Below are 25420 nucleotides of genomic sequence, written 5' to 3'. Positions count from 1 at the left end.
TTCTTTCTGACTTACTTCACTCTGTGTGACAGACTCTAGGTCCATCCGCCTCACTACAAATAACTCAATTTCGTTTCTTTTTATGGCTGAGTAATATTCCATCATATATATGTGCCACATCTTCTTTATCCATTCATCTGTCGATGGACACTTAGGTTGCTTCCATGTCCCGGCTACTGTGAATAGATCTGCAATGAACATTGTGGTACATGACTCTTTTTGAATTATGGTTTTCTCAGGGTATATGCCCAGTAGTAGGATTGCTGGGTCGTATGGTAATTCTATTTTTAGTTTTTTAAGGAACCTCCATACTGTTCTCCATCAAGACAGTATGGTACTGGCACAAAGACAGAAATATAGATCAATGGAACAGGATAGAAAGCCCAGAGATAAACCCATGCACATATGGTCACCTTATCTTTGATAAAGGAGGCAAGAATATACAATGGAGAAAAGACAGCCTCTTCCATAAGTGCTGCTGGGAAAACTGGACAGATACATGTAAAAGAATGAAATTAGAGCACTCCCTAACACCATACACAAAAATAAACTCAAAATGGATTAAAGACCTAAATGTAAGGCCAGACACTATCAAACTCTTAGCAGAAAAAACATAGGCAGAACACTCTATGACATAAATCACAGCAAGATTCTTTTTGACCCACCTCCTAGAGGAATGGAAATAAAAACAAAAATAAACAAATGGGACCTAATGAAACTTAAAAGCTTTTGCACAGCAAAAGAAACCATAAACAAGACAAAAAGACAACCCTCAGAATGGGAGAAAATATTTGCAAGTGAAGCAACTGACAAAGGATTAATCTCCAAAATTTACAAGCAGCTCATGCAGCTCAGTATCAAAAAAACAAACAACCCAATCCAAAAATGGGCAGAAGACCTAAATAGACATTTCTCCAAAGAAGATATACAGCTTGCCAACAAACACATGAAAGGACGCTCAACATCACTAATCATTAGAGAAATGCAAATCAATACTACAATAAGGTATCATCTCACACGGGTCAGAATGGCCATCATCAAAAAATCTACAAGCAAGAAATATTGCTTTTGTGTGTTGACATTGCATCCTGTGACATCACTTAACTCACTTATTAGTTCTAGGAATTTCTTTATAGATTCCTTGGGATTTTCTGTGCAGATAACCATGTCTTATGCAAATGGGGATTAATTTTTTTCCAGTCTATATGCCTTTTATTTCCTGCTTTATTGAACTAAGACTTCCAGCACAAAGTTAGAAGTGGGGAGAGGGGACTTTTCAGCACCAAGCTCTACTTCTAAGGACTTCTTTTTGAGGTAAAATTCAGAGAACGTAAAATTCACCACTTTAACCATTTTAAAGTGTGTGATTCAGGGACTTGTACATTCACAATGTTGTGCAACCATTACTGTTACCTAATACTGTAATATTTTCGTCACCCCCAAAAGAAAGCCCATACCTATTAAGCAGTCACTCCCTGTTACGGTCTGAATTGTGTCCCCCCCCAAATTCATATGTTGAAACCCTAAGCCCCAGTACCTCAGAATGTGACTGTATTTGGAGACAGGGCCTTTGAAGAGGTGGTTAAAGTAAAATGAGGCTGTTAAGGTTGGACGCAAATCCAATCTGACTGGTGCCCTTAGAAGAAGGAGAAATTTGGACATGCAAAATGACCCCAGGGATGCACATGTACAGAGGAAAGTCCACGTGAGGGCACAGTGAGAAGGCAGCCATCTGCAAGCCAGGAAGAGGTCTCAGAAGAAACCAAATCTGCCGGCACCTTGATCTTGGACTTACTGCATCCAGAACTGTGAGAAGATAAATTTCTGTTGTTTAAGCCACTCGGTGGTATTTTTTATGGCAGCCCTAGCAAACTAATATACTCCCAGTTTACCTCTCTCCTCTAATTTTTGTCTCTACAGACTTGCCTATCCTGGATATTTCATACCACATGTGGCCTTTTGCATCAGGCTTCTTTCACTTAGCATGTATTCAGGATTACAGCATTTATCAGTACTTCATTTCCCTTTATGACAGAAAATTCCATTGTATGGCTGCATACACTACATCTTGTTTATCCACTTATCAGCTGATGGACATTTGGGTTGGTTCTGCTCTTTGTCTATTTATGGACAATGCTGCTATGAATATTCAAGTACACGTTTTTGTTTGAACACCTGTTTTCAACTGTCTCTGCTACATACCTAGGAGTGGAATTGCTAGGTCATATGGTAATTCAATGTATACATTTTTGAGGAATCACCAAACTTTTTCACAGCATCTGAACAATTCTAGATTCCCCCCTACAATGGGTCAAGGTTCCTTTTCTCCACATCCTCAGCAACACATTATTTTTCTTTAAAAAAAAATTATAGCCAGCCTAGTTGGTGAGAAACAGTATCTCATTACGGTTTTTATTTGCATTTCCCTAAAGACTACTGATGTTGGGCAGCTGTTTTTGTGTTTATTGGCCATTTGTATATCTTCCTTGGAGAAATGTCTACTCAAGTCTTTTGCACATTTTTTAAAATTGAGGTGAAATTCACATAAAATAAAATTAACCATTTTAACTAGGGAACAATTCAGTAGAATTTAGTACATTTACAATGTTGTAGGACCACAACCCCTATCTAGTTCTAAAACATTTTCATCACCCCAAAGTTAAACCCCGTATCAATTAAAGCAGCTGCTCCCCATCCTTCCCTCCGGCCAAACCATGCCAACCACCAATCTGCTTTCTGTCTCTATTCTGGATACTTCATATAAATGAAATCATACACTGTGTGACCTGTTGTTTTGTTTGGCTTCTTTTACTTAGCATAATGTTTTCAAGATTCCTCCACATTGTAGTACGTTTCAGTACCTCATTCGTTTTTTATGAGTGATAGTCCATTTCAATGGATATACTAAATTTTGTTTATTCATTCATCAGTTGATGGACATTTGGGTTGTTTCCAACTCTTGGCTACTGTGAACAGTGCTGCTATGAATATTCATGTACAAGTGTTTGAGTACCTGTTTTTAATTCTTTTTGGTATATACCTAGGAATAGAGTTGCTAGGTCATATGAATTCTCATATGAAGAACCTCCCCCCCAAAAACTGTTTTCCACAGCAGCCTCACCATTTTACATTCCCCACCAACAATGTCTGTAGGTTCCAATTTCTCCACATCTTTGTCAACACTTGTTATTCTCCATTTTTAAAATTATGGTCAACTCAGTGAATATAAGATGGTATCTCGTTATAGTTTTGATTTGCCTTTTCCAAATGACTAATGATGTTGAGCATCTTTTCGTGTGCTTGTTGGCCTTTTGTACATCTTCTTTGGAGAAATGTCTATTCAAGTCCTGTGCCCATTTTTAAATTGAGTTGTCATTTGGTTGCTGAGCTGCAAGAGATCCTTATATATTCTGGATACTAGACCCATTCAGATATTAAGATTTGCACATATTTTCTCCTATTCTGTAGGTTGTCCTTGCACTTTCTTGATAATGTCTTTTGATGCAGAAAAGATTTTAATGGTTTTTTAAAATAAATTTATATATTTTTGGCTGTGTTGGGTCTTTGTTGCTGTGCATGGGCTTTCTCTAGTTGCAGCGAGCGGGGGCTACTCTTCCTTGTGGTGCGCGGGCTTCTCATTGCGGTGGCTTCTCTTGTGGCGGAGCATGGGCTCTAGGCGCATCGGCTTCAGTAGCTGTGGCTCGTGGGCTCAGTAGTTGTGGCTCGCGGGCTCTAGAGCACAGGCTCAGTGGTTGTGGCTCATGGGCTTAGTTGCTCCGCAGCATGTGGGATCTTCCCGGACCAGGGCTCGAATCCGTGTCCCCACATTAGCAGGCGGATTCTTAACCACTGAGCCCCCAGGGAAGCCCAAAAGATTTTAGTTTTTATGAAATCCAATTTATCTGTTTTCTTTTGTTATTCATGCTTTTGGTGTCATATCTAAGATTCCATTACCAAATCCAACATCATGGAGATTTACCCCTATGTTTTCTTATAAGCATTTTATAGTTTTAGCTCTTCTATTTAGGTCATTGATCTATTTTGAGTTAATTTTTATATATAGTGCATGTGGATAACCAGTTGTCTCAGCACCACTTGTTGAACAGACTCTTCTTTCCTCATTGAGTGACATCAGCACCCTTGTTGAAAATCAGTTGGCCATAGATATGCAGGTTTATTTGTGGACTCTCAATTTTATTCCATTGGTCTCTGTGTCTCTGCTTATGCCAGGTCCACAAAGTTTTGGTTAGTGAAGGTTTGTAGTAAGTTCTGAAATCTGGAAGTATGATTCCTCCAACTTTATTCTTCTTTCTTGATATTATTTTCACTATTCAGGGCACCTTGCAATTCCTTATGAATTTTAGGATCATCTTTTCCATTTTTGTAAAAAGGGCCATTGGAATTTTAATACAGATTTTATTGACTCTTTGGGAAGTACTGTCATCTTAACAATATTGGGTCTTCCAATCCATGAACAAGGGATATCTTTTGATTTATTTAGGTGTTTTTTCTGTCACCAATGTATTCTAGTTTTAACTTTACAAGTCTTTCCCATTCTTGGTTAAATTTTTTCCTAGGTATTTTATTATTTTGTATGCTGTCATAATTGGATTTTTAAATTTTATTTTTTACATTGTTCATTGCTGGTGTGTAGAAATACACACTGATTTTGTGCACTGATTTTGAACACTGAAACCTTGCTGAACTCATTTATCAACTCTAGTAGCTTTTGGGGGGTTTCTTTCAGATTGTCTATATATAGGACCACATGATCTGCAAATACATAGTTTTACTTCTTACTTTCCAATTTGGATGCCTTTTATTTCTTTTTCTGCCTAATTGTTTTGGCTAGAACTACCAGTAAAATATTGAATAACAGTGGTGAAAGTGGGCATCCTTGTCTTGTTCCTCATCTTATGGGAGAAAACTTTTCACCATTGAGTAAAACGTTAGCTGTGGGTTTTCATAAAAGCCCAAAAATGTTGAGGAATGTTCCCTAGATTCCTAGTTTTCTGAGTGTTTTTATTATGAAAGGATGTTGAAATTTTGCTTTTTGTGCATCAGTCGTGAGTTTTTTCCTTCATTCTATTAATGTGGACTATTAATCAATTGATTTTCTTATGTTGAACCTCACTTCTATGCCAGGGATAAATCCCACTTGATCATAGTGTATAATCCTTTTAATGTGCTATTGGATTCAGTATGGTAGGATTTTGTTGAGGAGTTTTGCATCTGTATTCATAGTGAATATCACTTTGTAATATTTTTTTTTGGTGATATCTTTGTCTGGCTTTGGTATCAGGGTAATACTGGCCTCAAAGATGAGTTAGAAGTGCTCCATTCTCTTCTATTTTTGGAGAGTTTGAGGATTAGTGTTAATCCTTCTTTAAATGTGTGGCAGAATTAACCAGTGTAGTCATCTGGTCTTGGAATTTTCTTTGTTGAGATGTTTTTGAATACTGATTCAACCTATTTAATTTTTATAGGTCTGTTCAGGTTTTCTATTTCTTTTTGAGCCAGTTTTGGCAATTTGTGTGTTTCTAGGAATTTGTCCACTTCATTTAGGTTATCTAACAATTGTTTGGTTTTACCTTATAATCCTTTTTTATTTCTGTAAAGTTGGTAGTAACGTCCCTACTTTTAATTCAGATTTTAGTTATTTGGTTCTTCTCTCATCTTTTTGTCAGTCTAGCTAAAGATATGTCAATTTTGTTGATCTTTTCAAAGAACTAACTTTTGGTTTCTTTGATTCTATTGTTTCTGTATTCCCTATTTTGTTTGTCTTCACTCTATTATTTCCTTCCTTCTAACTGCTTTGAATTTAGTTTGCATTTCTTTTTCTAGTTCCTTAAAGTGTAGAGTTAGAAATACCTTAAATACTGATTTGAGGGATTTCTTTTTTAAAGTAGGCATGTATAGCTATAAATTCCCCTCTGAGCACTGCTTTTGCTGCATCCCATAAATCTTGGTATGTTGTGTTTTCATTGTCATTAGTCTCAAAGTATTTTCTAATTTATCTTGTGATTTCTTCTTTCTCTTAAACATTGGTTGTTTAAGAGCATGTTTTTAAATTTCCACATATTTGTGAATTTTCCAGATTTCTTTCTGTAACTGATTTCAGATTCCATTCCATTTTTGCAGAAGATGCTTTGTATCATTCTGGTCTTCAAAAATTTATTGAGACCTGTTTTGTGAACTAACATGTGGTTTATCCTGGAGAATGTTTTATGTGCACTTGGGAAGGAAGTGTATTCAGCTGTTGTTGGGTGGAGAATTCTGTATGTGTCTATTAGGTATAGTTTGCTTATAGTGTTGTTCAAGTCTTCTGTTTTGTTATTTTTTTTCTAATTTTTCTATCCTTTAAGGAAAGTGGGGTGCTGAAGTCTCCCACTAGTACTGTTGAACTGTCTACCTCTCCCTTCAGTTCTGTCAATTTTTGTGTGATATATTTCGGGGTCCTTTTGTTAGGTGCATATATGTTTATAATTGTTATGTCTTATATCATTTTTTGTTCCTCAATTCTTCCTTACCGCCTTTTGTATTAGAAAGACATTTTCTAGTACACTGTTTTGCTTCCTTCCTTCCTTTCTCTCTCTCTACTATATATCTCTATTTTCTTAATGGTTTCCCTGGAAATTACAATTAACACTTTAGTTCAAATTAATACTAACTTAGTTTTAATCAAATACACAATGTTCCTGTATAGCTCTATTCCCATACTTTTGTGTTACTATTACAAATTACATCCTTATACAATATGTGTCTATCAACTTAGATTTGTAACTGTTGCTTTATGTAGTTATCTTTTGAATCACATGGGGGAAAAAGGGAGTTACAAACTGAAAATACATTAATACTGACTTTTGTATTTAACTATATAGTTACCTTTCTGGTATTATTTCTTTGTGTGGATTTAAGTTATTGTCTAGTGTCCTTTCATTTCAGCCTGAAGGACTCCCTGTAGCATTTCTCATAGGGCAGGTCTACTAGTGACAAAACTCTCTCAGTTTTTGTTTACCTGGGAATGTCTTAATATCTCTTTCGTTCATAAAGGATAGTTTTGCCAGATACAGAATTCTTGCCTGGTAGTTGTTTTCTTGTTGTTGCTGCTGTTGTTGTTGTTGGGTTTGTTTGTTTTCCTAAATCAGTATTTGAATATGTCAGCCCGCTGCCTTTTGGCCTCCCTGGTTTCTGATGAGAACCTGCCCCTCAATCTTACTGAGAATCCCTTGTATGTAATGAGTCACTTCTCTCTTATTGCATTCAAGATTGTCTTTGCCTTCTGACACTGATTATATCTCAGTGTGGATCTTCTTGAGTTTATCCTGCTTGGAGTCGAGATTCTTGGATGTATACAGGTCATGCCTGTCACAAATTTGGGATGTTTTTGACCATTATTTCTTTGTATACATTTTCTGCCCCTTTCTCTATCTCATCCTCTACTGGGACTCCTATTATGAGTACACTTAGAGTGTTTTAAGATGTCCCACAGGTCTCAGGCTCTTTATTTTTCTTCATTCTTTCTTTCTTTCTGCTCCTCAGACTGGGTAATATCAATTCACCTATCTTGAAGTTTGGTGATTCTTTCTTTTGTCTTCTCAATCCTGCTATTGAACCTATCTAGTGAATTTTTCACTTCCCTTATTGTACTTCTCAGTTCTAGAATTCCTATTTGGTTCCTTTTTATAATTTCTCTCTTTATTGATATTTTCTATTAGATATTCTCTATCATTCTCATGGTTTTCTTTAGTTCTTTGTATATCATTTCCTCTAGCTTTTTGAGAATATTTTAAATAGTTGATTGACACTCTTTGTCTAGCAAGCCCAACATCTTGGCTTCCTCCAGGAATGTTTTTATTAATTTCTTTTTCCTGCTTTCAGCCCATAATTTGTTTCTGTGAATGCCTTTTTTGTTGTTGTTGAAAACTGGACATTTCGAATATTATAACTATGGAAATCGTATTCTACCCCCTCCCCAGGGTTTATTGTTGCTGCTTGTTTTTGTTTTGTTTTTTAATTTATTTATTTATTTATTTATTTATTTATGGCTGTGTTGGGTCTTCGTTTCTGTGCGAGGGCTTTCTCTAGTTGTGGCAAGCAGGGGCCACTCTTCATCGCGGTGCGCGGGCCTCTCACTATCGCAGCCTCTCTTGTTGCGGAGCGCAGGCTCAGTAATTGTGGCTCACGGGCCCAGCTGCTCTGCGGCATGTGGGATCTTCCCAGACCAGGGCTCGAACTCGTGTCCCCTGCATTAGCAGGCAGATTCTCAACCACTGCGCCACCAGGGAAGCCTGTTGCTGCTTGTTTTATCTGATTTTGTTTGTCTGTTTAGTGACTTTCCTGAACTAATTTTTTATAGTCTATATTCTTTGTTATATGTGGCCACTGAGGTCTTTGTCCTGTTAGCTTAGTAGCCATCTAGTGACTTGACAGAGATTTACTTAAATGCTGAGATTCTGGTGTTTTTTTTTTTTCTGGATTTAGTAGTTGCCGGGTTGCTATAAAATATTGATTAGTTTCTAGAGTTCCAATAAAGGTGATTCTGACAGTTTTTGCCAGATTATTCACTGCTTTTGTGGAGGACTTTTGAAGTTTCCTACTCTGCCATTTTTTGTTGATGTCACTCTCTCTAGTCACTTTTTCAGTTTTAATGTTCTGAGGGGGAAAATGTCAATTTAGAATTCTTTATCCATTAGGGTTATTAATGAAGAATAAAAACATCAGGCAAGCACAGACGCAGAAGGTTTACCTCAAATGCACACCTTTCTTAGGAAGTTACTAGAGGGCCTTTAACAGCAAAATGACAGAGTGAACCAAGAAAAATGACATGAAATCCAGACAACAATGGATCCAACCCAGGAGAATAATGAAGGAAAGCCCCAGGACATCAGCTGAGACCTGATTAGCATAGGAAGATGGAGGGCTTTAGGGAGCGATCCTAGGAATTTGGAACTCAGGGAGGTGATAAAGTCAGAGAAATAAGGGAGAAAAAGCCATTCAAAACCCCATGAAAAAGCAAAAAGCTATACAGGAAAGGAAATGGAATCATAGTATACTACTTTACAGTGCTTGGTTGTACATGGAATAATATTTATATAATCATAACAATATAAACATTTTGTTTTCTATTCTTAGAATCAACTAGTACACAAAGCACAGAAAACACAATTGTGATTACAACATAGAACACAGATTTTTGCAACTGTGAAAATATAAAGGTTTATGGTAAAACTGCAAGTAACACTAGGGAGCCAAGAGATATTGTCTATTGTCTGTTGTTGATAGGATAAATAAAGGGGCAAACTTTATTTAAGATTAGAAAAGTAACAACAGAAGAACAAAAAGTAGTAATATAACTACATTGGGCAGAATGGAGATGGGGCAGTGTGAGCTAAATCCTCATTTGTGAGACCAAGATAACATAATAAGAAGAATAATTAATATCTAAAATTAGTAAATCAAGAAAGAGTATCAAAAGTATATTATTTAGGGATATCAAAGTAAACAACAGAAGAACTAAAAACAAAATTGGGAGAAAGAAGTGGTTCCCCCTGAGGAGTGACAGTATTTCTCATAAATTCTGTGCCATCTGATATTTTTATGCACATGCACCTATTACTTTGATGAAAAATTTAAAAATTAACACTTGTGTATGGTTCAACATTCCAAAGCTATGTAAAGGTACAATTAAGTCTCCACACCTCCTTCCTACTTCCTCTCTGCTGAGGTGACTGATGTTTCCTTCCAGATATTCTGTGTATTTCCAAGCAAGTACACTGGTGTGTCATGCGTATATTTCTCTTCCATATCCTTATATGAATGGTAGCATTCTATACAGACTGTTCTTGTACCTTGCCTTTTTTACTTAACAGTGTATCTTGGAGATATTTATGTATCACTACTGAGCGTCCTTTTTTTTTTTTTTTTTGGTCGCACCATGCGGCATGTGGGATCTTAGTTCCCCGACCAGGGATTGAACCTGGGCCCGTTGCAGTGGAAGCACAGAGTCTTAACCACTGGACTGCCAGAGAATTCCCCTCATATTTTTAATAGCTGAATATTATTCCATTATTTAGATGCATCATAATTTATTTAATCAGTTCTGTACTGACAGACATCTGTTATTTTCCCCAATTCTTTGCTATTTCAAACAATGCTATCATAATAAATTGACAAATATTATAAGAAAAAAATTTAAGGCATTCTTTGTTTCTGTCTCCCAATTAGATAATGAACTTGGCTTTCATCTCTGCCTCCTTGGTGCCTACCATGGTGCCTGGCATATAGTAGTCACTGTATTTGCTAATTTAGGTTGAATTGAATTTAAATGAGGAAACTAAGCTATGCAAACATTTAAATGAGATACTGTAATTCTAAAATCAAGTTTATGGCACAACAAAGACAAGAGCTTATACAAATCTATAAGACTCCGCACACTCAGTCTTTGTTTTACAATTCATCAGAGAAAGGGAAAGTAACAGTGCAACTCAGTTTAGAATAATGCAGGAAAGGAAATGTGGGACAGGGCTGTGGTGATGTAACTGCAATGAACAGACTCCTTGCTTATATGATCCTAGCTTTCTAGATCCCCGATATCCAAGATGCTAAAGAGATTCTAATTCCTCACAGAGATGTTCACGTGTATAAGTAGACTATAGAATTCTTAGTGTCTTACTAATGAGAGAAATAAAATGAAATAAAACAATCAATTCCCTGGACTGGAGATTAACCCACCAATACATACATATATCTCTGTCATACTTACTCTGAGCTCTTTTGGGCCTGTATGGACTGAAAGCAAGTGTAGAGTACCCGTCCAGTCTAAAAAAAGAAAGAAAACAGAAAAAAAGAAAGGTCACACAGAGGATTAATAGTGGAAAAGGTATAGCAATTTAGTGGGCTCTAACCTAAAACTCAAAGGCCCCTCTGGGAGTGGAAGGTTAGAAGAGACTCCAAAGACAGACTATGCATAAATCAGTTTCTGTAAGAAGGATCAAATACTCAGTCAACATGAGATGGCCACAATCAAACATCCGCTCATGTGACAGCAGAGAATTGCTCACAAACATGAGAACCAAGAAACTAAGAATGAGACCATTCAGACTCCTTTTTTGGAAGCTGACAAACTCATGCAACAGCTATTTATAATGACAATAAATTTATGATGACAAAGCCAGAAGCATTTCAAATGAAGTATGAAGTTCAAGATAGTGAACTTTAACGTTTTCAGAAAAGAGTGATTTTATGAAGAATATTCATTATTAACATAGATTCTGAGAATATAACTAATGTACTAAACAATAGGAGGACACACTTGGTAAATTGGCAAAATTCATAGTTGCAGTGTTAAATTTTCTTTTTGTTTGAAGTGACACATAGTAAAACCTCTTGATCTGAACGTAAAATTCAAACAGAAGCACTCTAAATAGAGAATAGCAAGACTAGCCATTGATTGAGCTGTTAACTTCTCTGAGTTTCGGTTTGCTTATCCATAAAAATCGATAATAATAATCCTCACGGGTTGTTGTCAGGGTTCGAGTATATTTATGTAAAACACCTAAAGAGTAAGTGCCATACAATACGTGATAAATGGTAGCACTTGTTACTGTTATTGGCCTCCACTCCTACCACCGTGGTCAAACATCCATCATCTCTTTCCTAGATTACTACAGTCGCTTCCTAACTGGTTTCACGGACACCATGGATTCTGCACCCCCTCCCTCCCTGTCCCCCCAGCCCCACCCCCAGTTATCTTCCAGACCTCACTGTAGGATGACCACATGAGTTACCATGCAAACCAGGACACTTCCAAGAAGGAAAGGTGCTAACTGAATAGGAGACTGGGACAATGGGTGGAACTGGGACTGACAGAGGCAAGCCGGGACATGTAGTCATGTTCTGCCTCACTGTGCTGCAGCCACACTGACTTCCTCGATGTCCCCTAAACATGCCACACTCACCTCAGGGTCTTTTCACTGGCTATTTCCTCTGCCTGGAACGCTCTTCCCCCAAGAAATCCACAAGACTTGCTCCCTCACTTTCTTCAGGTCCTGACTCAATGACCCTTCTCATTGAAACCTTCCCTGGCCACCCTATTAAAATTGCAAAAAGATTTTTCTCTATTCTCTGTGTCTGTGTGTTTATACACACACGCGTGCGCATGTGCACACACACACACACACAATACCTTTGTATTTTTATCTTCTATGAAACAGGAAAATATAAGTCCTACAAAGCCTTGATCCATCATCTGGTACATGGCTTGTGTACGAACATCTGCAAATAAATAAAAATAAAAATCTGCTGTTAAACTGTATCTCCCAGACATGAAAATATAAAGATAACAGCAGCATACAATCCTCGTGGGATTCAGATTCTAAAGGCAGAACAGGGGTACATCCTAATGACAATATTATTGTCAAAGTATAAACATTTTACTAGGTTAGGGAAATACTACGGGAGTCGGCAATTAAATAATAAAATTTATTACTAATTCTAGGCTGCCTAGCCCACAACTAGCCCTGCTATGAAATGTAGCATAGAAAGAAAAAAATGGAAAACTTCTATTATCCCAAAAACACCTGATAATTTCTTCCAGGAGGACTCCAAAAGAAAGGAAGGCATTCGAAGGAGACAGCAAGATTTCTTAGAATAAGTCTTTTGATGGACAGCTTCTAGGGAAGTGAATATATTAGACTTGATACTAAAGAATGGCAGTGTAGAACTATTACAGAGGAAACTATTGTATAGAAGTGACTGCAATAGAATTAAACACTGCATTCCAGGGAACAGAAACAAAATCTCACTAAATGGTTATACAATTTTTGAAAAGGAAATCATAGACAAGCACCAAATAACATTTGAAAGGATTAGTTAAAAGATTACCAGAAACTGAACAGAGGCAAAGTTTAAAGATGTGAAGTACTCAGACCATTATTTATGGATACAAAAGATCTGGTATTACAACAAAACAGTGCACAGCATGGTTTGGTCCAGTGACTTATGCCCGGTTAGCTTGTTCTATATGTTCTTAAACATACTTTGCATTGATCTGGATTGGGACTTCTACCCAATATATTCCTAAGTAAAGAGTAAGGCCCAACAGTACCCAGCAAAGAATATGAGAAAAATACTGGCTGAAACAGTTGGTGAAAATAAACAGCACTGTTTGAATGATCTCTGTACCTGCTATATGACCTTGGTAAAATTTTTAATACCTCTAAGCCTATTTCCTCATCAGTTAAATAAGGATAAACATCATCCGTACTTTTTCAGGGTTTTGTATTTTAAAAGTTGCAAGATGCTTTTAGCACAACGCCTAGCACATCAGAGGTACTTCATAATAATTCATTACATTTCGTTCCATCTACAGCCATTGTTGATGAATTGCTGAATCTGAAATGGATTAGTATCCATACTGTGCCACCCAAAGTGCTTCTGTCAAGATCACCAATGATGCATTTTTGGTTCTCAATTTACCCGATTGCTCCCTCCTTGAAACACTATCTTCACTTGGCCTCACATTCCCACTCTTCTCATCTCTGTCCTCTTAACTTCCTGGCTGTTCTTTTCCAGTCTCTTGCTGGATCCTTCCCGTCTTTCCATCCTCAAAATATGGCATGCCCAGGGCTCAGTCTTCAGCCATTTTCTCTTCTCCATCTACACTTACTCCCTGGGGGAGTTCATTTAGTTCCACGGCTTCAAATCTCATCTCCATACTGGCCACTCCCAACTCCTACTCAATCAACTCTAGTTCCAGTCTTCTACCCAAACTGCCGAATCATATATCCAATTGTGTACCTGACACTGAGACTTGGTTGTCTTAATACTGTGCTCCTCAGGGCAGTAGGTCCATGAACTATTTGTTACCTGTTCACAAGGAGACAAGAGCTTGAGCTGGAACGGAAATTAATCTCTGCTTCCTTTATTGACAAAGTCTTAAGGAAAATGTAAGCTGAACTAAACAATATGCTAAGTTGACATAGATGATTTCTTTTTTTTTTTTTTTTTTTTTTTTGGCCATGCCAAGCTGATTGCAGGATCTCAGTTCCCTGACTAGGGATTGAACCCGGGCCACAGCAGTGAAAGCCCAGAATCCTAACCACTAGGCCACCAGGGAACTCCCAACATAGAGGATTTATGTTTGGTGTAGGCTCCTTATCGAATTGGTCACAGACCAAAGCCAGGCTAGGTGAGCATCACTTGCCTACCAGACATTTGAAACTCAACATGTCCAAAAGCACACACTTGATTTCCTCCACAAAATCTGCTACTCCCAAAGCCACACTGGCTCTCCTGCTTTTCCTCAAATATTCCAGGCATGCTCCTCCTCAGGGCCTTTGCACTGGCTATTCCTCTCCGCCTGGGACGCTCTTCCGCAAGATATTTGCACGGCCAACTCTCACTTCCTTCAGGTTTTTGCTCAACTGTTACCTTCTCCATGAGGCCTAATCACGTTACTTAAAATATAAACCCTATGCCCCTTACCCTGATTTACATTTTTCCCTGAGGTAACTTAATTACTTCTAAGTTACCTCCTAAATGCCAAATCCAAAAGATACACTTTAGTCTAAATGAGGACAATCCAAGAGACCTTCCTGCAACTGTGCCATCCAATTTTTCTTTCAGCATTGGACAGTCTGAAGGGACAACAGAATCACACCTCCCATTTCCCGGTGTAAAAGTAGAACAGTCTGAGCACCATATTCTTTCATTTACTCTCGACTCAAAATTTTCCTGAAACAGAAACCACAGACCCCAGTTCGTAATAAAGGATTTTAAAAGAATGAGAGACTATATATACAAGTGTTTTTAGAATACGAGCCCTGAGATAGCCATCACATTACAATAAAATTTTGGTTCAGCCTTCACTTATTCTATCCCTTGTCCTAACAGAGCTTCCATCTAAGTCAGTTTGCTAAAGAAGGGCATAGAAATGTATTGTAATATCAAAAAATTTTGTTTGTAATGATTCTAAGGAGTATTGACTTATAACTTCTAGAAGAGAATGTTTGGGAAAATGTAATTTTTAAAAATGACTGGTTATAGAAAACTGCTTAATTAAAACTACAGCCTATATTTGTCATGGGAGGTTGATCTGACCCACCAACTTTGGTAATAAATTAACTCACTATGACATCACCGTAGCAGTGCTTCCCTTCTTATAAAAGGATCAAGCAGATCTTATAATTAGGAACATAACTACAGGTGCATGTCTCCTTGTACTATGCACTTACAAGGACAGGAAAGTTAATGTAAGAGTAAGTGAAAAACAGTGCCAAGTCACATGCGATTTACAAAATAGGCTGTGCTTTTTAAATTGCTTCCCTTTTTCTTTTGCAAGCCATGTCCTATAGGTAAAATTTGGGTAAGTTCGTTGCATGGGTATGACATAACTCAACTATATATCTTTTTCCCCACCACCAAACCTATGCTTCCTCCTCCATTTCCTGTTTTCATAAATAGCGTTCCCACTTGACCAGACAAAGCAGACGCTGGAGAATGCCAAGGCCTCTGATTCACAGAAACCTCCGCTGAGGTACTGACTCTGCCACTTATTAGCTGACTGGTTTTGCACAAAGTATTTCAGCTCGAACCTCAGCTTAGTTTCTTAGGAGCCACACACTCCTCATGATTATTTGGGAAGTGTTTCAAGAAGTAGAGAGTGGATGCAGTATCAAACGCTACAGACTTGGGAGACAGATATGGTTCAGACCTCAGCACTGCCACTTACTCAACCCATAGGAGCCTCTGTTTCCTCCTCACTGCCATGAGGGGGAAGGTCTCTAAGTCACGGGTTAGACGAGGAAACATTCATTTCCGCAAGTAAAGTTATTCTAATTCTTTCAAAAGAGTCAGATAGAGACAAAAAGTGACCATGATTAGAGAAAAAGGGTAAAGAGAAAGAGAAAGAAAACAGGGCTTCCCTGGTGGCGCAATTGTTAGGAATCTGCCTGCCAATGCAGGGGACACGGGTTCCAGCCCTTGTCTGGGAAGATCCCACATGCCGCGGAGCAACTAAGCCTGTGCACCACAACAACTGAGCCTGCGCTCTAGAGCCCATGAGCCACAAGTACTGAGCCCACGAGCCTCAACTACTGAGCCCACGAGCCTCAACTACTGAAGCCCGTGCACCTAGAGCCCGTGCTCCGCAACGAGAGAAGCCACCGCAATGAGAAGCCCGCACACCGCAACGAAGAGCAGCCCCCGCTCGCCGCAACTAGAGAAAGCCCGCCTGCAGCAACGGAGACCCAACGCAGCCAAAAAAAAACAAAAAACAAAAAACAAAAAAAGAGAGAGAGAGAAAACAATTTTGTTACATTATACTGATTAGAGGGCTGAGGAGGTAGGTTGACAGCCCCAAGAGCTAGGATGATATATGTATCAAACAGAGATTGTAAACATCAGTTTTATAAATTTCACCCTTCACACCTTTGATTCTTCCAAATGGTGGTGTACTAGACAGTGATAGTCACAATCGGCAATTTTCAGTTATAGTTTATTTATTATTATTATTATTATTTTGGATACCAGCCAATTGTCAGGGTTTAGTCTTGATTTCCTGAATACTGTCAAAATGGAGTGCCAAAATTTTATCTCTATTGAAAACAATCAATATGACATAAATCAGTACTTTTAAAACAGCAAAATAAAAATAAGGACATTTGCTTAAGGATACTTAAATTTTGATTTAAAATAACCATAGCCCATGTAATGGAGAAGGAAAAATGATATTCACTTCTAAGAACAAAAAACATTGCAATCCCATAATACTTACCGACATGTGAAGGCCAAACAGTTATATGGGGATGGGAATGATACCAGCCCACAACTCTCATGGGGCGACCAGTTAGTTCAGCCAACCTGTGTGTCTGTCAAGGTATTTTCAACTTGTGGGAACACAATTTGTGATGCTAATAAAGGCTCAGAAAGCAACCTGAAGTTTAAAATAAACCTATCACAATTTAATGTCAACAGAAGAATGAAAAAAGGTCAATGCCCAGAATTTCCCAGACTTCCCTTCTAAAGCCAAAGGTATTTCTTTTTTTTAAATAGAATCCATTTGGTTTCCATTATTGTATATAGTTGTATGCTCTTAATCCAATTTAGCTAATATTTGGTCACTCAAATACTTACCACTGTGCTATCTGAAAAGAAGCTTCTAAATCTTTGGATGTCACATCATTAACTTGAGTAATCTTCTGTCCTCTCTCTAGCCCAACCTACCCTCATTCCTGAAAAAGTACAAAATTTTAAAAATTCATTTCATTTCTCTGTGGCAGGCTGCCAGTGTCAACAATAGCAAGTAGGGTGGTTTCAGAGACCAAATGAACAAAGACCCCCAGTTTAGTCTCCCCATTTGTCTAGAAATATCCCCCAAAAGAACATTTTCCTCCTTTGTTCTGGAAATAAAAATTTACCATAACTGTCTGAGGCTCTGACTTGAGATAAGAACTCGGTTGGAGATAAGAAGCTGTCCCCTTCTGTTGCTACTCACTGTAAAGTGCTGGTTCATTTTCCTGTGAATTACTTACATTGAAACCCAATAGTCCTTTCTATACAGCTAAGTGTAAGAATACTTTTTAGGGACTTCCCTGGCGGTTCAGTGGTTAGGACTCCATGCTTCCACGGCAGGAGGCACAGGTTCCATCCCTGGTTGGGGAACTAAGACCCTATATGCTGCGCGGCATGGCCAACAACAAAAAAAAACTTTTTAAATAATTTTTTTTTAATTTCAAATGCCAAGAGAAGTTACTTAACTTCCCTAAGCCCACCTCTTCAGCTAAGGCGAGGGAAAGGACCGCCCGAAAGGATGGAAGGTGACTCTGCCCAGCGCTCGAGCAGGACAGGGGCTGGGGGCCGTCCCCACCGGCCACAATGCAAACCTCGTAATTCCAGGCGGCCTCGGGCAGGGGGCTCAGGAGGCTCTCGCCTCAGTAGTGTGGGGAAAAAATGACTCCTACACTGAAAGCTGCTCTGGTCCCACGCAGCAAATCTTCAAACAAGTATCAATAGGATCTAACCGTCCCCGGTAATCTAACAGCATCCCAGAACAAAGCTCAGAAAAATATGTCTAGGAATACAAAGATATCCAGCCCCCAGGGGAAAATCATAATGCTGGCATCCAATCTAAAATTACCAGGTGTGCAGAGAATTGGGAAAATCCAACCTATAGTGAGGAGACAGAGAACAGATTCATGGCTCCCATGGTTTGAGGTGTGCAGGGTGAGGGTGACTGTCCAGGGGAAGCTTGAGGCAGATCTTTACGGTAATGGAACAGTTCTGCACCTTGACTGCTGTGGTGGTTTTTTATACATGTATCTCTACACATATGACAAAATGGCATAGAACTACACACATTAATGTCAATCTCCTGGTTTCCATATTGCACCGTAAGTTATGTAACATGTAACCTTTGGGGGAAACTGTGTAAAGGTACAGGGACCTTCCCATACTATTTTTGCAACTTTCCATGAATCTATAATTATTTCAAAATAAAGAGTTAAAAAAAAGATGCAAAAGGTACACATCATAAGACGAGATTGATATATCTGATTATATAAAAGTGCAACAAGAACAATTTGATTGGGAAAAAACACACACATACCGTGAAAAAGCTGACAAAAATCACTATCCTTATCACAAAAGGCTAACTTTCTTAACATAAACTATAAATTATTAAGAAAAATATTTCCAAATCAATAGAAAAATGGGCAAAGGAAATAACCATATAATTCAGAGAAAAATACAAATGACTCCTAAAAATTAGAAGCTGATCAAATTTACTCACAAGAAAAATGCTAATTAAAATTGCAACAAAGAAGATACAATTTTTTGCCAATCAGGTTGGCAACAACCAAAAACTTTGATTTACCAGGGCCTCGCAGCACAAAAACAAAACTTTGATAACACACAATGTTTGGAAGGGTGTGGGGAAACAGATACTCTTGCACATGGCTAGAGGGTAAACTGGTCAAACTGCTACAGGTGCAAGTCGATATAACCTTTGCCCCAGCAATTTCACATCTAGGAATTGATTCTACAGATACACGCACACATTTGTGAAATGCAATGTCCAAGGTTAGTTGCTGCAGCCCTGTCAGTAAAAGACTGCAAATAACCTAAACATCTGCATGAGGACAGCACAGCCATCCAGGGCTGTATTATGTAGTCATAAGAATGAGACATCTCTATATACTAATGTGGACAAATCTCTAGATACACTGTTAGGTAACGTCATAGCTACCATATGTATTAAATACTTTTTAAAAAAGAAAATATTCTTATATGTTTCTGTATGCACAGAATTCATCCGTAAGGACACATGAAAACCTGATACCCCTGGTTATGTCCAGGGAGGGATGGTGGGGGAATTGGGGCACAGAGGCTAGAGAGAAATACTTACTTTGTATACTTTTTTATACCTTTTAAAGGTTGTATCATGCATGTTTTCTACTTTTAAAAGTTACTTTTTAATTGACTACAAGATTAACTTAATCTGAAAGAATGATAAATTACTAAAACCACTGATGCAAATTTAATTTGTTACAGTTGAGGTATGGAGTCCATATCATAGGAAGCAAATGTCCCAACTGATCGCTCTTTGGTTATATTTAACATGGAATATTGCATTCAGTTCTCAGCACTGCATTTTTTTGAGAGGCAGCCTCAAAAGAGAATCTCCAAAGGAGAGAGACCAAGATAGTGAAAGGCCTAGAAACTAAATGATATTACGAAAACTGTGGGGGCGGGGGGATGGGGTAGACGGGGCAGAGGGGAGTGGAGAGGAAGGAGATAGGGACTCCCCAGAGAGTTCACTGTCATAGTATTGGACCCTGGGATCTTTTGGCATTTAAGAGCAGAAATGTTAGAAATGTCCAGTTCTTCCAATAAAAGCCACTCAAGAAGAGAAATGGAGAGAAATTCTGATTAACCAAGCAACTGGATCTAAGGGGTAAATATGAAAACTGGGAAAGAGTCACTAGGAAGAAAAGCTGTGAAATCTGCTTAAGCAGCAAACAGAGGAACCCGGAAGCCTCAAAGCGCATAAAAGCTTCTTATCGACCAGTAAGGATATCTCTGCCTCTGTCGAGGCTGCAGACAGCTGCTCTGGAGAAATTTCCACGCGATCCTTCCTCTTATCAGAACGTCGCAAGATGATGACAGAATGAATGTGAACAATTCTGACGGTGTCAACCTAAAGGAAAATCCACAGAAACGTTTACTTCTGTCTCTCTCGGATAACATCTCTCCCTGCAATTACGGGACTGCATCGTATTACATTATCAGGTTAAAGTTTCCATCTTAGAAAACAGGCATTTTTTCTCATGAATAACAGAATGTTTCAAATAAAAGACATCTGACCTCAATATATACATTTCAAAACAAAAATATAAAGGCTAATGTTTAGATCAAGGGAGGACTTTTGCAATGATCAACTAACAATCGTTTGATTTCCAACTATGTGCAGGAATACAAGTCAGAGTGCTGACAATCCAAGTGTTCAAAATGCTAACATGTGGTTGCACAGCAAGAATCACACATGAAACTACACTAAAATAATACAGTAAATAAATGCTGCAGGAGCCCAGAGGAAAGGAGTCTCTTAGATTGGAAAAAAATCTTTACAGAAAAGGCAGACGAGTGTTATCTATTTCCTGATTGTCGTGTGTGTGTGTGTGTGTGTGTGTGTGTGTGTGTGTGCGTGCACACACACATATAGATAGAATTTCTGTAGATGCCAAATAGATGTGAATGACATGTTTGGGAGACAAGTTGGCCAGCTCATTTAGGTAGTACAGAACTTGAGGTGGAATGGCAGACAGTAAGGCTAAGAAAGAAGGTCAGAGTGAAAATATGCAAGGTCTCAAATGCCAAGCCACGATCTGCAGGATGACCTAGAAGGAAGGACATTATTTCAGAGAGCTTGACCATGAAGCACTGGACTAAGTGTATGTCAGAGATGGAAGAAACAGACTTGAGGTTCATTAAGAAGCAAGGATCCACAAGATTTGGTAGCTTATGGACCATGGGTGATACAGGACAGCAAACTGTCAAGGATGACTCTGAAGTTTCAGGGTTGAAACTAGGTAGAACAGAGAAGGCAGATCTAAGTTTAGAAAGGATCAAGAAGGAAGGGACATGAGTGTGTTTTCAGATGAGCTGAACTGAGATGAGAGGATGTAAACAAAGGCAAGGAACAGTATGGGGGCGGGGAGCAGAGGTCCAGGGCGAATCCGGGGGGATACCCATGGCATAGGATGGGGTACAATAAGAGGAGCCAGGAAGGAAGACAGCAGTCAAAACCAGAACAAGGAAATCGTTCAAGAGTTGCAGGAGAGGGCTTCCCTGGTGGCGCAGTGGTTGAGAATCTGCCTGCCAATGCAGGGGACACGGGTTCGAGCCCTGGTCCGGGAGGATCCCACATGCCGCGGAGCAACTAGGCCCGTGAGCCACAACTACTGAGCCTGCGCGTCTGGAGCCTGTGCCCCACAACAAGAGAGGCCGTGACAGTGAGAGGCCCGCGCACCGCGATGAGGAGTGGCCCCCGCTTGCCACAACTGGAGAGAGCCCTTGCATAGAAATGAAGACCCAACACAGCCCAAAAATAAATAAATAAATAAATAAATAAGTCAGGAGCTCTTTAAAAAAAAATAGACTTTTAAAAAATTTAAAAAAAAAAAAGAGTTGCAGGAGAAAAGGTGGGTATGGCATTGCCAGACGTTGCCCGGACAAGGGTGAAATCTGAGACAAGATTTTGAAGTAACATATAGACCTACACTGTGCAACACGGTGTGGCTACTGAGCTTCAAATGTGGTTCCCTTTCATGCCTTTTTTCACCTCATGAACTCTTTCATGGCCTTTAAATTCCTTGCTCATCCTATAAAGAATGAATCATTCTACCCTCACATACAACTTTTCTTATAATACACACACATGTCTGGCAGGCACAAAGTATACAATAAGGAAAATCAAAAGCAGAGACAGAAAGACACTTGACCTTCCAAGGAGCAACAAGACAAAGAGCTGACTTTTGAACAGAAACAATCAAAGCATAAAGAGAATGGGTGATATGTCAGAGTGCAAAAAGAAAACATCTGCCAACCAAGAACTCTATGAAGAGTTCTTTGAATAAGAACACATCCCTCAAAAATGAAAGCAAAATTAAGACATTTTCACATGCAAAAAATTGAGAGATCATTATCAGCACAGAAAATACTAAAAAGAGAAACGAAAATCCCAGATATGAAAGAAGGAATGAAGAACACTGTAAAGGGTAAAATATGTGAGTAAATACAAATAAATGCTAACTGTACAAAACAGTAATTACAATGTCATGTGGGGGGACTTCCCTGGTGGCCCAGTGGTTAAGAATCTGCCTTCCAGTGCAGGGGAAGCAGGTTCGATCCCTGGTTGGGAAACTAAGATCCCACATGCCGCAGGGCAACTAAGCCCGCGCACCACAACTACTGATCCCGCGTGCCACAACTAGACAGCCAGCATGCCGAAATGAAGAATTCGTGGGCTGCAACTAAGGCCCGACACAGCCATAAATAAATAAATAAATAAATAAAAAGTCACTCTGCCCTTTAAAAAAGAAAACAAAAACCAAAAAAAAACCCAAAAAACAATGTCATGTGGGGCTTAAAATGTCCATATAATTAAAATGCATGAAAACTATCATCCAAAAGGTGGGAGGATGCAAATGAAATTTAAATGTTCTAAAGTTCTAGTACTATCAGTGAAATGGTAAAAATAGTAATTTGTATTAGACTAACAAATCAAGAATGCATATTGTAGTATGTAGGATAACGACTAAAAGGAGAGTAAAAAATGTTATAACTGATTAATGGAGGATCAAAGGAGAATAATAAAATATACTGATGAATCCAAAAGAAGTCAAGAAAGGAGAAAAAAACAAAACAGAGAAGTGGGTCAAATAGAAAGCAAAAATATGGCAGCTATAACATATATATGTATATGTGTGTGGGGGTATATACATATGTAATTACATTAAATGTAATTGGATTAAATAGTCCAGTTAAAAAGATTATCAGACTGGATTTTTTTAAAACTATATGCTGCTAATAAGAGACACACTTTAAAATATTAGTACACAGAAAGGCTAAAAATAAAAGGATGGAAAAAGATATGGCATGCCAACATTAACTAGAAGATAAGGTTGCTGAACTCATGAAGTTTAATATCTAATTTGCATGGTACAAATTGACATAGAATTCAAGATGAGGACACGGACTCTTGAAAAATAAAATTACATCATTAAGACTGGGAATGTATTTTAGTAGGAGTTGATGCCCAGCGTGAATTTTCTCTTTCTCAGAGAAAGTTTCAGTGCCTAAGAGGAATGCGTAAAAGAAGTTCAGGATAGGGTGGTGAGACCAGCCCAGGAACAGATCAAAAACAAAATGAAACAAGCATAAATAAAAGTCACAAAGGACTGATGGATGTCCCTGAAAGTCACAGGTAGCTGAAGGGTTTGAGGAACAGACTGTTGTGGTCATAGTCACACAAGAAATAAGATATTCCAGCTGGGCTAGATTGGTCTCTACGCTTTTCCAGTCTTGGAATTAAGGTACTAAAGCCCAGTTCCTTTTGCTCTTCTGCCTTGGTACAGATCAAAGGTCAGCAAACTATGGCCTGCTTGGCCTCCCTCAGGTCAAATCTGGCCACGTTCATTCATTTATGTTCCAGTGGCTGCTGTTGCACTACACTGGCAGAGCTGAGGAACTGCTCTGTATGCCCCACGAAGCTAAACATTTACCATCTTGCCCTTTACAGAAAGTCTGTGCCCCCTGGCATGGCTCTCCATGGATCACAGGCAGGTAACACTAATTTCCTCCTGTAGGGGATGTATGTTAATTCATACAACATGTATTTATCAAGTATGTACTAGATGTGAGGCACTACATGAGGGCCTGACTATACAAAGATAAACAGGATACAGTAGTCACATCCAGGAAGACAGACAGGTAAACAACTCTAAGACAACATATATGCACTGCAATAGATATGCTCAAGGAGCTAGCCTACAGGTCAGGACAGGTTCCTTCAAGGAGGCAGGTGGCACCTGGGCTGAACTGCAAGGAATAAGGAGTTAGCCAAGCAGACTTATGTTCTCAAAAGATCACATCCTAAGTAGTCAAAAGAAAAGACTAGAGGTGAGACAGACTCACGGCAAGGAGACCAGTGGAGAGGCTGATGCAGTATTCCATAAAGGAAGTGATAAGGACCTCAACTAAGGTGGCAGTTGTTGGGATGGTGCATTGGAAACAAACGGTAAAGCAATCTACATTAATGGTTCTGAATGGCAGGCAGTGGTTCCCAAACTTGGCTGCACATTAGAATCACCTGGGGAGCTTTTTAAACTCCTGCCACACAGGTCTCACCAAAGACCAACTGAGTCAGTATCAGGATTTTGTAAAGATTACTGGGTGATTCCAAGGTGCAGCCAGGTATGGGAACTACTACGGCAGGAGGAATGCTGGAGGAGAGGGTTTGAGGAAGAGGAAAGGTTCAGTTTTGAACACGTTAGTTTAAGATGCCTGTGTCTGGATAAACGTGCATGTCCAGGAGGCAGTGGAGTATTAAGTTCTGGAGCTTTGGGATAATTCACACTAACCATCACCTACGGGCCATTAACAACAACAAGTCAGAATGGCCAACGTTGGCTACCAATCATGCGTCAGGCACTTGGAAAGTGCATTTCGTGTATTAATTTAATTAACTCTCCCCATGACCCCGTGAGGTTGGTACTATTGTTATGCCCATTCTACAGATGAGTGTTTTACACACATTACCCAGATCCAACTCTCCCAACAATTCTATGAAATTGGTGGCTGTCATCATCCCTGTTTTGCAGATAAAGAAAGCAAAGCTCACAGATGTTAAGTAACATGCCCTAAGTCACACAAGTATCAGAGAAAAGTATTTGAAGACAGATCTGTCTAACCTCAATGTCTGCTGCAGGTAAAGCCATAGGGGAGGCAAGGCTGGCCAGGAAGACATTCTGGGAAGAGGAGGAGGTGAAGGCAGAAACTTGGAGAATACCAGGATTTGATGCATAGGCAGAGGAGGAAGATTCCATAAAGGATGAGAGAGAGAGGGGAGGAATGGTAGACACAGCAAAAACAAAACAAATAAAAAACCCCATGAGAGTTCAGAGTTCTGAGGACAAAGATTAAGTAAGATAAGCACCAAGGAATAATCCACTGATGTAGCAATGAGGAGGTGGCTGGAGAGGTAGAACTGCAAACTGGAGGGTGGTTGCTTTCACTGGAGAAGGTAAATCAGGAATGATTGCAGCCTATTCTTTCAAGAGGTCTGACTATTAAAGGAAGGATACAAGAAGCAGTTAACTACAGGAAGATACAGGACTGAGAAGTTATTTTTCTTTCCTTT

The 25420-nt window shown here is 38.9% G+C and overlaps 1 protein-coding gene across 5 annotated transcripts in view; it reads right to left on the bottom strand.

The window, feature by feature from the left end:
- BRCC3 (BRCA1/BRCA2-containing complex subunit 3) overlaps positions 1 to 25420 on the bottom strand; it is a 70233-nt gene that overhangs the window by 42113 nt on the left and 2700 nt on the right. For all 5 annotated transcript variants that reach the window (XM_082376431.1, XM_082376432.1, XM_082376433.1 and 2 more), the window contains 4 exons: positions 20078 to 20197; positions 16778 to 16865; positions 12188 to 12276; positions 10766 to 10821 (listed from right to left, as the gene is read on the bottom strand). In XM_082376431.1, coding sequence (XP_082232557.1) covers positions 10766 to 10821; positions 12188 to 12276; positions 16778 to 16865; positions 20078 to 20197 — 353 coding nt within the window. The remainder of the gene's footprint in view (positions 1 to 10765; positions 10822 to 12187; positions 12277 to 16777; positions 16866 to 20077; positions 20198 to 25420) is intronic.

Source organism: Balaenoptera borealis (genome assembly GCF_965194805.1).
Source record: "Balaenoptera borealis genome assembly, chromosome: X".
Lineage (NCBI taxonomy): Eukaryota > Metazoa > Chordata > Mammalia > Artiodactyla > Balaenopteridae > Balaenoptera > Balaenoptera borealis.
Note: the sequence above shows the minus strand (reverse complement) of the source record. Positions and strands in the feature narration are given on the sequence as shown.